Below are 15,376 nucleotides of genomic sequence, written 5' to 3' on the forward strand. Positions count from 1 at the left end.
TCTAACAGCAAGTCAAACACTGTAATTCATCCATCTTTTCCTTGTTACCCAGGAATGATAAACTTGTAGAGGAGCTGGCCTGTCATCACACACACACACGCACACACACACACAGAGTTCCATCCTCCACTCGTCTCTCGGTGTTGAGTTATAGGTCATAGAAGGGATGAGCAGGGGGGAGTCGAGAGGGAATCACCATCACATCATACATCAACTCAGCCCCCCTTTGCCGTCTTGACATCTCTGTCAGGCTCACAAACACACACACACACACACACATGCACACACACACGCACACAGAGCAGCTGATGTAACAGGTCAATCATGTTTGATTTGTCTCCAGGGACCGCCCTCTGGCAGCTCTGATTGCTGCTGTTACCTTCACCTCCCCCAGGCAGCCTCATCTGAGCGTGCACGCAACACACACACATGCACACACGCTTAATTACACACACACACACAATCTTGTCAAGCTAACTGGCAGAGCGGTGCACACGAAATATGAACACTGATAGCTAAATTACCTGCTTAGGCAGCTCTGTGTCTCCTGTCCTGTGTGTTTTGACTGTGTGTGTGTGTGTTACTGTAAAATGAGCACACAGGACCTTGGTGCGGGGTAAACATGAAGGCCACCCGGATGGTCACTTAGTTGACAGATAACTGTCAGGCTGACATTTCATTGTTTCCTGCAGCCGCACACACACACACACACACACACACACACACACACACAGGGTGTATGACTGGTTTTAGCCCATCACATGTTGGCGATGATTGTCATCATGCCGTCCATCTTGTCCTCCTCCATCCAGATGTCCAACATATTCAAAATCGAACCTTATTTTTGAATGTGATATTTGTATTTATCATACCTTCACTTCAACTGAAAAGCAAACGCAGTGTACCAAAATGTGTTAAAAAAATATGGCCACAGACAGACTGAGGACAGACAGAGCTGCAGTGTGTTTGTTGTGGGTTCAGCGGCTAAGAACTCCTGAACCTGACGGACATCTTTCCTTTCTCTGTCTTTCAGGCATCGTGCTTGCTGACATCATCGAGAAGTACTTTGTGTCACCTACTCTGTTCCGAGTCATCCGACTGGCCCGCATCGGACGGATTCTGCGTCTCATCAGAGGCGCTAAGGGCATCCGGACGTTACTGTTCGCCCTCATGATGTCCCTCCCTGCTCTCTTCAACATCGGACTCCTCCTCTTCCTCGTCATGTTCATCTACGCCATCTTTGGCATGGCCAACTTTGCGTACGTGAAGCGGCAGGCGGGGATCGATGACATGTTTAACTTTGAGACATTCGGGAACAGCATGATCTGTTTGTTCCAGATCACCACCTCGGCCGGGTGGGACAGCCTGCTCAGCCCCATCCTCAACAACTCCCCCGAGGAGTGTGATGCCAACCTCCCCCACACGGGCACCACCGTCAAGGGGAACTGTGGGAACCCGTCAGTGGGCATCACCTTCTTCGTCACCTACATCATCATCTCCTTCCTCATCGTGGTAAACATGTACATCGCCATCATCCTGGAGAACTTCAGCGTGGCCACGGAGGAGAGCACCGAGCCGCTGAGCGAGGACGACTTTGAGATGTTCTACGAGGTCTGGGAGAAGTTCGACCCGGAGGCCACGCAGTTCATCGAGTACGCCAAGCTGTCCGACTTCGCCGATTCGCTCTCGGAGCCGCTGCGCATCGCTAAGCCCAACAAGATCAAACTGATCTCCATGGACCTGCCCATGGTCAGCGGGGACAAAATCCACTGCCTGGACATCCTGTTTGCCTTCACCAAGCGTGTCCTGGGCGAGTCGGGGGAGATGGATGCTCTCAAGCAGCAGATGGAGGAGAAGTTCATGATGGCCAACCCATCCAAGATCTCCTACGAGCCGATCACCACGACACTGAGGCGCAAGCAGGAAGAAGTCTCCGCCACCGTCATCCAGAGGTGCTACCGCAGACACCTGGTCAGGCGGCAGATGAAGGCCGCTTCCTACCTGTACCGCCAGATCACCACGCCTCGGCACATGGGAGGGGATGCCGAGGAAGGCGGCGAGGGCATATTTGGGGAGGACGCGCCTGAGAAAGAAGGGCTGATCGCCACCATGATGAGGGAGAACTACGGCTCCAGTCTCTTAGGGATGGAGCGCTCCGAGACGATTTCATCCACCTCGTCTCCGCCCTCGTATGACAGTGTGACGCGAGCCACGTCCGAAATCTTTCACCCGCTCGCTGTCAAGACAGAGACGGCGGTCGACACCGCCGACAGCGAGCAGAGTGAACAGACGCCGCCAACGGTCAGCCCTGACAGACAGCAGGAACCGGTTCCATAGCGAGAACCGCAAAAAGCAAAAAATGAAACAAACGAGGATTTTCTTGTTTTGGGTTCAACCTGTTTGTTGTTTTGTTTACTGAATGTACCATAGCTGAGGAACGCTGCGGCGGGCAGAGGCTATGAGCGAGCATGCACAGAGGGCGGACTATTTACTACCTTTAATGTTGTTTCTGTTCCCTGTGGAGACTCTGGACTCGACCAAAGGGGAAAAACTCAGAGGATCAAGGACTGACCTTTGACCTCAGGTGGTCGGAGCAACTATATCACAGATGTATCCATCATTTATTGGCTAGGGGGGGTCGTGCCTTCCCACCGTTGATCAATAATCTCAGAGTATGCTAAGTGTTCCTGGCGGCTTTCTGACTGAGACTGCAGAGGAAATAATGATTTTAAAACAATTTCGTAGTAAAAGTACAACGTTGTTGATGTTTCCAGTCTTTTAATAGCAGTACAGTTATTACTATTTTTTATATTTTTTAGAGTAAGTTGAAGAAAACAATGTCTTTTGACGTTGGACAGAGTGGCTGAACTACCATGTTGTAACAGATGGGAGGAGAACCCGACCTGAAGCGCGACTTCATCTGTTTTGTTGGCAGTTTTTGCACTTTTGAGTTTACACGTGCCGTCACTTTCCACGCTGGGCCCACGCCTGCTGAGGGGGGGGGGCCCGGATGATGTTTAGTTTGTAACACATGATTTGTCCCGGTGGTGAACATCCTCGTAGACGTCAGGTTGTAGGCCGGCGGGTGATTGGTCCACACATTTCTGCTGACTCAGCTGACATCGTAACACGACACTCCAGCTTCTTTATGACAGGGCAGGTGCACCCAATCAGCACCCAGGGGGCGGGGCTAGCAAGCCCCAGAGGGCTGAGTCAAGACATCACAGTTTGGATTGACCTGTGTCTTAACATGACAACAGGCTGGTGATCAGTGGGTTAATGAAGACTGATTATCACCATGTACACACAGAGCCATGCGTCCTCATGTGGACGTGTGAGAAACTGCATGTAAAGTCTTGAAAAAGGCAGAGAAAACACCAATCAGCAGCCGTTAGCAGCGTGCTAGTGTTTTATGGGCTAAATCGGCTTTAACTGTCACAAAGACCAACAAAAAAGTGTTTTGTAGTCATGCTCAAAAAAACGTTTGTGACCAATCACCCGCCGTCACTCTGACCGGTCCGAGCCGGCCTGGCATGCACCAGACTTTAAGGTCTGTGAGGTGTCAGCTGCTCCTGACTGGAGCGCGACAATCAGCTCAGCACGTCCACGTCAGGATTTCACCACGTTTACTCTCACTGTCTGAAAAGCTGCACGCTGGTCCTGGAAAAACCCTGAAACACAAACAGGAAGTCAGAGGCGCGCTGCCGGCACGCCAATCGGTCGAATGAGGGCGACGCTGTAAACATCACTGATGTGCGTTCGATCCATCAAAGACAAAACACATTTCATATCAGACCAGGAGGCCGGTGCGGCCGGCAGTGTGCGGTGTGGGTCAGGTGTTTCCAGGACGCTGACAGCCATTTTGAGGGGAGGTGAACTCTGATTGGTTGAATGGAACGTGATCAAAGTTTCCAGATTTTATGGAAGCAGATTTTCTATCCAGGATTTTACATTGTTTTTGTTTTTTATTTCAGCTCTTCAGATGTAAACACAGCTTTATTTATTTGTTTATTTATTCCTTGTGTTCTGGTTGGTTGCTTTCTTATTCTTGTTGTTGTTCTTTTTTTTGCACGTTCTGGCTGCGTCCTGGAGGAGGAGGAGGCGGAGCTTTGAGGCGGAGCTCTTTATCTATTTTGCACAGAAACAAAAACAAAAAAACAAAAACAAACCGCGTGGAGCAATAACGGTTTGCTTTTACTTTGTACGTGAATTGTGCGGTGACGCTGCGCGGCTTCTTTTTCTCTCTGCGTAGGGATCCGCGGCTGCTGCGCGGAGGAGTAAAGTAGAGCCGGCGCGGAGCGGCGTCCCCGCCTGTTTTTATGAAGACGACGTGTCAAAGTGTGCGTGTACAGCATCCGTTCGGCCTGCTGTGATCCGGACATTCGGATCAACCTCTCTCTCTCTCTGTCTCTCTGTTGTCGTGGTAACCTGAGGGATCTTTACTGAACGCTTTACTAGACTCATTTTAAAAATGACAAAGAAAAAAAGTTTCCCTGGCACCGTCTGGACTCTATTTCTACTCGATTCTATTGAGAATAGATCTCCATGTGAACTAGGTAACTACTTAAGACACTGCTGAACTCTGCAGGTTTTTCAGGTTGCAGTTGAAGGGCTGTTTTCAGTAGCAATAGACCCAGAGTGTGCCTGCTCTAAGAACCCAACACTCCAAGCCATGCTTTCCCATCGATGACCCGCCTGATTGACTGATTGATTTTTTTGACATTTGGCCAGTTGGTTGATGGTTTTTGATCATTCTCTCTCTCTCTCACACACACATACACACACACACACACACGCCCTCCTCCTTCATCGTCACTGCTGTGACTCTTCCTCACTAACAAACAGCACAGAGAGTGAAGACACTTTAAATGGGTTCAGATTCACTGAAGTCTGCAGAACAAACACAGCATGAGAAGTAAACGCTGCCTTCAGAGAGCATCCACACACACACAGACACACACACGCTTCAGTTCAGCACACCGTGGCGTCCTTTAATGCCAAATAAAACATGGAAACATTTAAATGCCTCGATGACTTTATTTGAGGCACTGATGTCATCATTCAGAATCCTAAAGTCAGAACCTCCAAACATTTTTTACTGTAACTTTAATAACCCTTTAATGGTCATGGTTCTGTTGTATGTAGTTGCAGTTCCACCGCTGACCAGCAGGAGCGCTGATACTCTGAGACTTCAAAACGCACAACAGCTTCTCAGAGAGCTGCTTCTGTGAATCTGAACATCAGAACCCGAGCACAAACCCACAACCCGACACCACGTCCGTCCCTGTCAGCTGGTCCAGGGCTCACACCTTCACCACAAACCCCGACATGAGGAGGGACAGCCAGACTCTGAGCTGTGGGTCGGACCATGTGGTGCTACCGAGGGGTTTGGAAGAGTCCAAATTCAGATCGGGGGGGGGGGGGGTCCTGCCTTCTTCTCCCTCATTCAAAACCAAAAGAATCAAAGAGTCCACACGGAGGAAGTGCACAGAAAACCAGAGGTTTCATCTTCATCCTTGTTCTTACTATTCTTACTATTAACCGTGTGATAATGCAATACAACAGTTCTGTAACCAGGCGGGGGGCGCTGCTGTGTGTATTTACAGCACCAGGACAATGACTCCCATGATGTTCTGACTTTTCTCCTGCTCATGGATTTGGTTCCTCCAGGCATCCTCTCACTGCTTAAACCACCGCCGCCCCATTTACACGCCGCCGGTTTCACCGCGGCTGCCGGGTCGTTCCACGGCCTCCGGGCCGCTTCCAGCTTCATATCAGCCCCACAGAAACCTCTCATCTCCAGAGAACTGCCTTTTTATCAGGAGCAGAGCGGGACCAGGGCGGTCCCCTCTGACACCTCACCTCGAGTAGGGAATAGGAAACAGTCCTGTGGCTCACATCAGGCTGATCACACCGAACACACGGAGCAGCATCACGGATGGAGATCAGAGGTTTCCTCACAACGTGTTTCTGCTGGAAAAATAAACAAGGGGGAAACCTGGTAACTATGGAAACCAGAGCAAATCTGACGCCAAATTAAACAGTGATGAGTCATCATTATTAATAATTGATCGCTGATCAAAGTTCAAACGTTTCCCCCTGAGCGCCCCCTGCAGCCGGCGGCCGGTGGAACCCGGGTGTAAAGGAGGCGAACGCCGTGCCTCAGTGACCCCACCCTGGTGTTTTAGAGACAATAACAATAATTACAATTATGATATGAATATATATAAATATAAATATATATATATATATACTTTTTAGTACTTTGAGTTGAAATACTTTTTAGTATTTTGCAAATACATGTCTGTATATAAAACAAAAGCCTCCTGTAATAAACGAGACAAAACTTTAATACTGACCGGGCTCTGCTGGACTCATTTGTTTCAGTGCTTTTATTTTCAGGACCAGTGAACATGAAACTGTCATAGATTCTGGTTCGACTAGCTTAGCTTAGCTTAGCTTAGCATGAAGCTCACAGTCAGCCAACTGAAGTTATTAATCAGAACTTCAGTGTTGATTGAACTTTAGTGTCATGTTGCATTGTCTCCTCCAGGACAGACACGCAGACGGATGGCGCCGCGTGTCTCTCACGGCATGCTGGGAAGTCTTTGGCCTCGCAGCAGATTGCTTTTGCACACCGCCGTGCCTCTGCACACTCGTGTGCGTCCGTCTCTCCATCGAGGCTTCACCTCGGTGCTGCACGTGTGTGTCTGAACGTGTGATGTAATGCTGTCTGATTGTGAGTGTCTGTGTGTGTGTGTGTGTCAGTGCAGATCGAGTACGACACGTGATGCTGCTGCTGTAGCCCCGTCTGTTGTGTTACTCTGTTCCTCTTCATTTCCTGCCTGCTTCTCCTCCTCCTGCTTGTTCTCCTCTCAGTTACTGCTGACAATAAGAGTTTGAATAAATTCACATAATAATCCATCACTTTCATTATAAATGTGTTAGGAAGCTGCAATATGACGAAAAAAATGAAAACCTGCTTCTGATGATGCTAGCTTGGGGGCTAACACAGATAAACTGCCATAATGTAGCTGAGGTCTGAGTGGATAACAGCACCCGGGTCCTTGGCACTGACCAGAGACTGTACATACAGGTAGACCACGTGACTCCACCTCTACCAGCTGACGCTGCCATGTTGGAAAAGGCGCCATCTTGAAATTAGACTCTGCACAGTAGAGATGGAGAGGTGATGCTCAGCTGCTCCATTCGCTGCTGACCGTGATAGTCCTTCCTCCTTTTTCAGCCAACAATAAAACATTATGCATGTGTTATATAAAAAAAAAAGCTAACAAGCCATAAATCATCTCTGTTAAAGTGTATTTGTGGAGTACTTATAGTTTTTAGTTGGGTCGGTGTCCCATCCACTAACACAGAGGAGGCGGGGTCTGTGGCCTATAACACTGCAGCCAGCCACCATGACTTTAGCCAGCAAGCTGTAAGTTGCTGTGTTGTGAACACTGAGGAAAACAGTGCAGTGTTAAACACATTTCTACTCACGGTACGACACACACGACAAACTGAACACAACCCCGTCCTGTCAGGTGAGCCGGGGTCAGTGTGGAGCGTTTTGTCTCTCGCTCTATGTCCTCTGCCTCAACACACACTGTTCTCTCTGAGCTGCCATGCTGCCCTTTAGCAAGGCTCTGATCTGTGTGTGTGTCTGTGTGTGTGTGTCCTGGCTTGTTTACTTGCTTATGTAACCTTGTCTCCAGCCCTCAAACACAGACGGGGTGTCAGAGTTCCTCAGCATATGTTGATGGGAGCCTCCCATCTGTCCGCCTGACGCTCTTAAAGGCACAGCTGACTTATTGATTTGTTGTTTGTTTGTTTGTTTACTGTTCTTCCTGTTGTTTTTATCAATATAACTATAACCTGAACTAAACAGCGCCCTCTGGCGGCAGGACTTCAGGCTGAGTCCAGCTGAGAGTACAGTTATATCACAGACTGATGGAAACCTACAGTTAGTCCTGTTGTCAAGTTTTAAGGTCTACAGACAGTGGCGCCCTCGAGTGGCCACAGGAAGAACTGCAGCTCACTAAAACTACAGATCCACACAAAGGAGTGTGTGGACAAAATGTAACGTTACAATGCACTGACTGCTCTGTGACACACACACACCCTGCCCATATGAACGGAAGGCTAGGAACAGATCGACCAGTCTGTGTGTGTGTGTGTGTGTCTGTGGTTGACTCTGACTTCTAAAACAAACTGACTAGTGTCGGCTCAGGTCAGCTGTGTGTGTGTGTGTGTGTTTGTCTGCAGACACCAAAACCGGTGAGTATTGATTGGATAATAATAATTTGATGTTGCTGCTTTATTTAAGGGGACACTACATCTGCATTCCTTTGTTTCCTGTTTTTCACCTCTGTGTGTGTGTGTGTGTGTGTGTGTGTGTGTGTTTGTGTGTGTGTCATCCTGACTGTCACTGTTTGGCTCAGAGAGACACCAATCAAACAAACAATTGCTGATGCAGCATCAAGTGTGTGATGTCACTTGATTCTCTGTGGGCTTAGTCATGAAAGACACAGATAACACACACACACACACACACACACACACTGAGAGACACGAAGAGTGTCTTCATTCCACAGACTGTGTGGATACAAACGTCCTTCAACTCTCTGCTGTTAGGAGTGTGTGTGTGTGAGTGTGTGTGTGTGAGTGTGTGTCCATGGCAGCAGAGTGTCGATGAGGTCCTGTGATGATGGGATGTGTTTCTCGGCCTCAGAGGGGTGTAAACACACACACACACACATTTTGTGTGTGTCATTTTTCTTGGCTGGTCCTGTAAGAACAATGTAATCAGATTATAATAAGTAGTTATTATTGATTATTGTTTTCATGGTTCACTTTTTCTGTTCATAAATAATAATGAAGTCACACTTTAGTTCTTTTATCTCATGAACACACAGACAGCAGGAGGAGTGAAGGAGGAGAAGCTGACGAGGCGTCTGCAGGCCCAGCACACAGACGGCCTACTTCACCCTGACAGGACAGAAAGAAGGAGAGGAGGAGGAGGAGGAGGAGGAGGAGGAGAGGAGGAGGAAGAGGAGAGGAAGAGGAGGAGAAGGAGAGGAAGAGGAGGAGGAGGAGGAGAGGAGGAGGAAGAGGAGGAGGAGAGGAAGAGGAGGAGAGGAGGAGGAGGAGAAGGAGAGGAAGAGGAGGAGGAGGAGGAGAGGAGGAGGAAGAGGAGAGGAGGAGGAAGAGGAGAGGAAGAGGAGGAGGAGAGGAGGAGGAGGCTGAATGCACTAATTGTTTCTATTTTAGAGAGCTGAGCTGCTTCCAGACTGATTTAAGGAAGTCGGTGCAAAAAGTGACCTAAAAACAAAGCAAAGAGCCGCCTGACACACACTGATAACACACACACTCTGATACACACACACACACACACACACAGAGGAGTGAGATTCACACACTTTGTGACGGACATGTCTGATTATTGATGCTGCATATTCCGCCTCATTTGGATCGATGTGAATCGATCAGTGAAATATGATCAACTTAAATGAGACAACAGAAAGAAGAAGAAACAGCCGGCAGCAGCAGGCTTCTGTGGAGCTGCACTGCCCCCTGCAGGAGGATGCCGGGACTGCAGGGAGTCACTGAAGGGAAAGAGCAGATCACACAGTGTAATAATATGTCATAAAGGAACATGACACACAATCAGGCTGATCTAATCAACTGGTGGATTAAAACAGTTCTAAAAGTGAATAAAGAAGTGAAGGTCACAGCAGACAGCATCAGGAATAAACATGATGTTTGTATTTGGAGTTTCTGTCCTTGTTTACAAAGAAAAACAAAATAAAGCCAAACACACACTGAAGATGAGCTGTAAACACACAGAGCAGGCACCTCCTGCTGGAGTCCTGTAGGGGGCGCTGCTGACTCCACACAAATCAAACCCGGTGATTTAAAGCGCTGGTGGCTTCATGACAGCAGGCTCAGAGTGGTATGACGGAGCTGACTGGGTTAAATGTTAAGAAGAGAATAACATTTCACACTTCCTGTGTAGACGCAGCGTGGTTGTTGTATTTATTTTCAGTCCATTCATTCATTCTGTGACGTACTTTAAATAACTGAATAAAAGCCCGTGTGGAATAAACACATCGATCAGATCTGCTCCGCCCAGATGTTGAACTCCTCTTCCTCTGCTGCCACGTTTTTGCTCCTTTCCAAAGAGAGGGAGGGCGCTGGGAAGCTGTACCGCCCTCTGATTGGCGGAACGCCAACAAGGCCCGCCTTTAGTCCCGCCCCTCCCCAGCTCCCGGGGCTCTGATTGGTGGAAGATGAAGCCAATCACGGTTTCTATGGACCGCAGCTTCTGCTCGTATCCCAGTGAGGACGTGAGTTTTGGTTCATCACAGAGCGGAGCGGACCGCGGCTGGTTCTGCTGCTGCTGTCGTTGTTGTTGTTGTTGTTGTCACTCATCAGTTAGTTTGTTGTTGTAGCTGTTTTATTACAAAATGGCGCAGAGAAAGAACCCCAAAGGACACACCAAAAAAGGTCAGTACGCCTCTGTCTCTGCGGGTTCTCCTCGGTCCGCGTCACTTTGGGCTGTTTAAAGCGGGTCCAGTGTTACAGTAGATTCACATCTGATGGAACAAAACCCAAACTGATCCGAGAATCGATTAGATGCCGCCTCCAGTACGGCTCGTACCCCGCCTGGGTCCCCGGCACAGACCGCCGCTCTCAGGGCGGGTTGGACCGAGCTTCCCACGGTGCCGCTCGGCACAGACTGCGCCCAGACTCCAGCCTCTGGTGATGGACACCCTGACCAGGGCCCTCCGGCTCTGGTCTGGTCTGTCCTCACAGTGAGGTCTTCATATGTCCTCCTGAGGACTCGCTCCTTTCCTGAACCACAGAGTTCTTGACTCACAGACTGTTCGGACGGAGCCTGCTCTGATGTTCTCGCGATGTTGAAACAAACCGGGCTACATGTTATGCTAGGTGTCAAAATATGCAGAACATGAATAACTGCTGTGTCCTGCGGTCCGCGGACTGCTCGGGGTGGATGGAGGGAGGATGCTAGCCTGTCTGTCCAGAGTTAGCACAGAAGTTCCCCTGTTAGTGACGCTAAGCTAACGTAGCTACCACAGAGGAGAGCCTGCTAACAGCAGCTAACAAGCTAGTGACTTCTGTACAGGGAGTGTGTGTGTGTGTGTGTGTGTGTGTGTGTGTGTGTGTTAAACCTCCTGATCAGTCTGAATGATGACTTGAATTGAATTGTTTCCATAACAACTAAAGAAATGGTGGGTAAAGGTGTGTGTGTGTGTGTGGGGGGGGGGGGGGGGTGTTGTATTATGTGGGAATGTAAATAACACCAGGCTTGTGTTTTCACACACACACACACACACACAGTGCTCAGATGCAGCGCTCCAGCTCCGTCAGGTGGTTGCTGTGCTCCATCTTGTTTGTTTTGTTGCATCACACACACGCCCGCAGTCACAACAAGTCACACAAACAAGGTGCAGCAAAGAGCGACACATTTGGTTGTAGCAACCTGCCTGTGAACACAGAGCAGGGCGTCCGTGTGTTCCCTCCACAGCAGCCGTCAGTCATGTGAGATCTTCTAAAACATTCAAATGCAGACGAGCTTCCATGCTTCCTTATTCACCGGGTGAAGCTCCGCCCCTTTGTCTGTGTTTGGATTAATCAGGAGTTAGGTGGAGGCAGGTGCTGCCCTCATGGCAGTGCCTCCGTCTCTGCTGGTGACGTTCTCTCTGAACTTATAACAGTTGTTTGAGCAGCGATCAATAATGCGCCTGTTTTGGTACTGTCCCTTTAATTAAGGTGACAGCTTCCCACCGCTGACAGCGAGTCCATCCTGCAGATAAGAACAGTGTCAAGGTTGTTCAGTGGGCTGTTGTGTCCTCTGTGGAATCTCACACACACACACACGCAGGGTTTGTCAGCTCTAATAATAGTGTGGATCAGGTTCTGGAAGGTCAGTGGACTGCAGCCCGCCACCATCACTGGCTGCTGGGAGGAGGAGGAGGAGGAGCTCGGTCTTTCTCTGGCTCGGCTCAGTCACATTCAGGCGCTCTCCCGCCGCTCTTTTTTCTTTGAGTCTCTTTAATGATCGATGATTTGTTCTTTCGGATTGTTTCATCACCTTATTGATTCTTATTGACACTGTTCTGTTTTTGCTGTAGTTTAGTTTGAAAAGTTTTGAACAGCGTGTGTTGTCGGGTCCTTGAATGCATCGCTCTGTTGCTTCATCGGTGGTGGTTTAGTGTGTGCGTCCACCCGCCTCCATGCAGCGCTACCGCCACTATGGTAACTCCTACTCCTCCTCCTCCTCCTCTGCTGCTCCTGTAGAGGAGCTACACGCTGAGGAAGAGGAGGAGGTGTACACCGAGGAGGAGGTGTGTGAGGAGCTGCCAGTAGAGGAGGAGGAGGAGGAGGTGCTGCACACGCCTGCAGGAGGTAGGACTGATGGATGACCCAGGTTTGGTCTGGTTCACTGTGGACTCTGACCTGGCCCGGTTTGGCTTGTTTAGCAGGAGTTTGTAACGAGGAGGAGGCGCCGCTGATGCAGGAGGAGGTGCAGCCGGTGGCCCAGGAGGCGGGTACGAGCTGGGTTTGGTGTGCGGTGGTGTTTTTAGAAGCTTTGGCGTGGTTTGACCTTGTGCTGTGTTTAGCATGTTTTTAACCCTTCCTGTCACAGTAAGAGCCTGTGAGGTGTTTTCTGATTTGTGTGACGAGTGTTTGAGGCCCAGGTGTGTCCTAGCATGATTTGTTTTTACGCCAGTTCAAGCGTCAGCCTCCTGCTATCAGAGTGGAAACCAAACCCCGTCTGTCACTTTGGTGTGGTCGCTATGCACTCAAAGTTAAACTTAAAGTTTAAGACACACACACACACAGAGGGGTCACTCATTGGTCCTGCAGGCCTGGGTTATTTCTGGGTTCCATCTTAAACATTAGGACCATTAATTACATTCAAAGGCAGACAGCTGTTGTCATTAGCTGCACTCATTTCAGTCCTCAGTTGTTGTCTCCCCCTCTCTCTCCCCCTCTCTCTCTCCCCCTCTGTCTCAGGGTCATAGTGACTCTGTGCCTCTCGCTCTATTCCTGGATTGGCCTCCGTTTTCCAGCTGCAGCCATGTTGTGTCGCTCTGCTCTTTGTCCTTTTAAAGGATGTTTTCAGACCATATCAAAGGTTCCTGTGTGTGTGTGTGTGTGTGTGTGTGTGTGTGTGTGTGTGTGTGTGTGTGTGTGTGTGTGTGTGTGTGTGTGTGTGTGTGTGTGTGTGTGTGTGTGTGTGTGTGTGTGTGTGTGTGTGTGTGTGTGTGTGCTCAGTGGCTGAGGTTACATCACTCCTCCTGCATGACCCTTTCTTTCTTTGTTTCCTTAAACTTTTAATCTTTATTAAAACTAACATGTGGTAATAATCTGTCAGTGTGGTTGGCTTCCCGGAGGAGAAGGACACAGATCAATGAGCATTACATGCTGCTAATCGTTATTGTTATTATTGATCAATACAGTTACTCTTCAGTTGATTTAATACATTGAGAATCAGACGTTGTACTGAGATGCAGGTCATGCAGGCTGTGTTGGTTCCTGTGGGAGGTGGGGGGGGGGGTGTGGAGGTCTCAGAGAGGTCTCAGAAAACAGATCCTTTAAAAAGCTGTTATTTTGAAGTGAAGGTTTGAACGCTGTCGTCCTTTTTGTGACTTTTAGGAGATAAAGACATAAACCAGTGACTCAGGTTTCACTTTTTGTTGAGTTGAGTCTACACAATAACACACACAGCTCTCACTGTCTCTGCGTGATATTGTCTGACTGCAACAGGACACCTCAGACTTCCTGTCAACAGTTCTGATCTAAATCAGGCTTCAGCTTCATGGTGGGCCTGCAGTGCACAACAAACGGGTCTCACAGTTGTATGTGTTGGTTCTTATATCAGTGTGTTGTGTCCTCAGAGGGGAAGACGGCGCCTGTGGAAAGCAAGAATGGGAAGAGGACCGAGGGTGGAGGAGGAGGAGGAGGAGGAGGAGGAGGACCAAAGTACTCCATGTTTACCTGGTTCGTGGTGCTGGCTCTGCTGGGAGTCTGGAGCTCTGTGGCTGTGGTCTACTTCGACATTGTGGACTACGACAACGTCATCGGTAAGCACTAAACAGGTGCGCAGGTGTCAGGACAGGTGACAGCAGTCAGTGCATTGGTTAACATCACACACACACACAGTGTCAGCATTTTGGTGTTCAGACAGGAACCTGTCAAAGTTTTGTTTTATGTGGTTGCGGCAGTCATGCAACACTCAACGCTTCCTCTTCTCAGACGCACACACACACAGACACACAGATACACAGACACACACACAGATACAGACACGCACACACTTCATCTCACCCTTCATGCTAACTGCTTTCTTTTTCAAAATAAAAGCCTGTGTGTGTGCTTCCTCTCTGTCTTCATGTCTGCTCTCTTCTTCCTCTCTGCATGCAGCCAGAGCTAAGGAGTTTCACATGAACTTTTCTGAAGTTCTACAAGGTACGAATTTACCATCCATCCTGTTTTACTGTGCGTCCATCAGAGCAGGACATGGAGCAGAAAGAGTTAACGTGTAGGTAAAGGGAACAAAGATCAGAGACTGAAGGCAGGTTATTAATAGAGCTTGTTTCTGTGGCAGACGGTCACTGACCTTTCTACTTTAGAATAAAACTAAACTTATGACGTCACTAAAATGCTGACATGTTTAACCCAAGGGGGTGAAGAACAGGAACCACAGCAGAGTGGCGCTCAGATAACGGCTGCTTCTCCACGGCAGGCACAGAATGAAGAGTTAAATGACCACAACACAGGCTGGATGATCAGTAACAACATCCCAGCAAAGCCCCATGGGTCTGTTTCCTGTGTTCAGCAGGGCCCAGACAGAACTACAGGGACAGTTCCTGCAGTGGAAAAGCACCCAAAGAGTCTGACCATATTTAACATGATGAGGTCATAACTCAGAGTACTCGCTCTTTATAATGTGAATGTCAGGCTGATATGAAAACAGTTTATGATCTCTGATGTTTGATGACTGTAGATGAGTGAAGTGTGTGTGTGTGACTCCACTGCTGCTCAGACATGGCCGTCACCACATCCTTCCTCTCTGACAGTGTGCTGCTGATTCTGCTCCGAGCTGTCGGCCGCAGAAGGCCGGTGCTTCATGTTTCACACCGTGGTCTATTTATACGTGTGTGGCAGTATTGACACGTTAGCATGCTAACATGCTAACATGCTCACAGTCAGAGCATTTCTGTTTGAAATAATAAAACACAGGTTTGATGATGTGCTTCAGTCTAATGTGCACCAGTGATGTCATGCATGAAGCATGTGACTTTTTCATTTTGTGTGACTCCTCCTCCTCCTCCTCTTCCTCCTCCAG

The 15,376-nt window shown here is 48.8% G+C and overlaps 3 protein-coding genes across 17 annotated transcripts in view; 2 read left to right on the forward strand and 1 right to left on the reverse strand.

Annotated features, from left to right (window-relative positions):
* The window catches only part of LOC114452824 (sodium channel protein type 4 subunit alpha-like), a 78,884-nt gene extending 76,410 nt beyond the window's left edge, over nucleotides 1–2,474 (forward strand). The window contains exon 31 of the mRNA XM_028432288.1: nucleotides 1,034–2,474. Coding sequence (XP_028288089.1) covers nucleotides 1,034–2,337 — 1,304 coding nt within the window. The 3' untranslated portion in view covers nucleotides 2,338–2,474. The remainder of the gene's footprint in view (nucleotides 1–1,033) is intronic.
* The window catches only part of LOC114452823 (NLR family CARD domain-containing protein 3-like), a 1,046,161-nt gene that overhangs the window by 888,951 nt on the left and 141,834 nt on the right, over nucleotides 1–15,376 (reverse strand). The window lies entirely within an intron of this gene.
* unm_hu7910 (un-named hu7910) overlaps nucleotides 10,318–15,376 on the forward strand; it is an 18,776-nt gene continuing 13,717 nt past the window's right edge. For 7 of the 14 annotated variants that reach the window (XM_028432315.1, XM_028432318.1, XM_028432320.1 and 4 more), the window contains exons 1-4: nucleotides 11,927–12,429; nucleotides 12,504–12,572; nucleotides 13,926–14,111; nucleotides 14,452–14,496. In XM_028432315.1, coding sequence (XP_028288116.1) covers nucleotides 12,258–12,429; nucleotides 12,504–12,572; nucleotides 13,926–14,111; nucleotides 14,452–14,496 — 472 coding nt within the window. In that variant the 5' untranslated portion in view covers nucleotides 11,927–12,257. Of the gene's footprint in view, nucleotides 10,507–11,926; nucleotides 12,430–12,503; nucleotides 12,573–13,925; nucleotides 14,112–14,451; nucleotides 14,497–15,376 lie in introns of those variants that run through there. The other 7 variants (XM_028432314.1, XM_028432319.1, XM_028432325.1 and 4 more) reach the window with 5 other exon arrangements.

Source organism: Parambassis ranga, chromosome 20 (assembly GCF_900634625.1).
Source record: "Parambassis ranga chromosome 20, fParRan2.1, whole genome shotgun sequence".
In the NCBI taxonomy this organism is placed as follows: domain Eukaryota; kingdom Metazoa; phylum Chordata; class Actinopteri; family Ambassidae; genus Parambassis; species Parambassis ranga.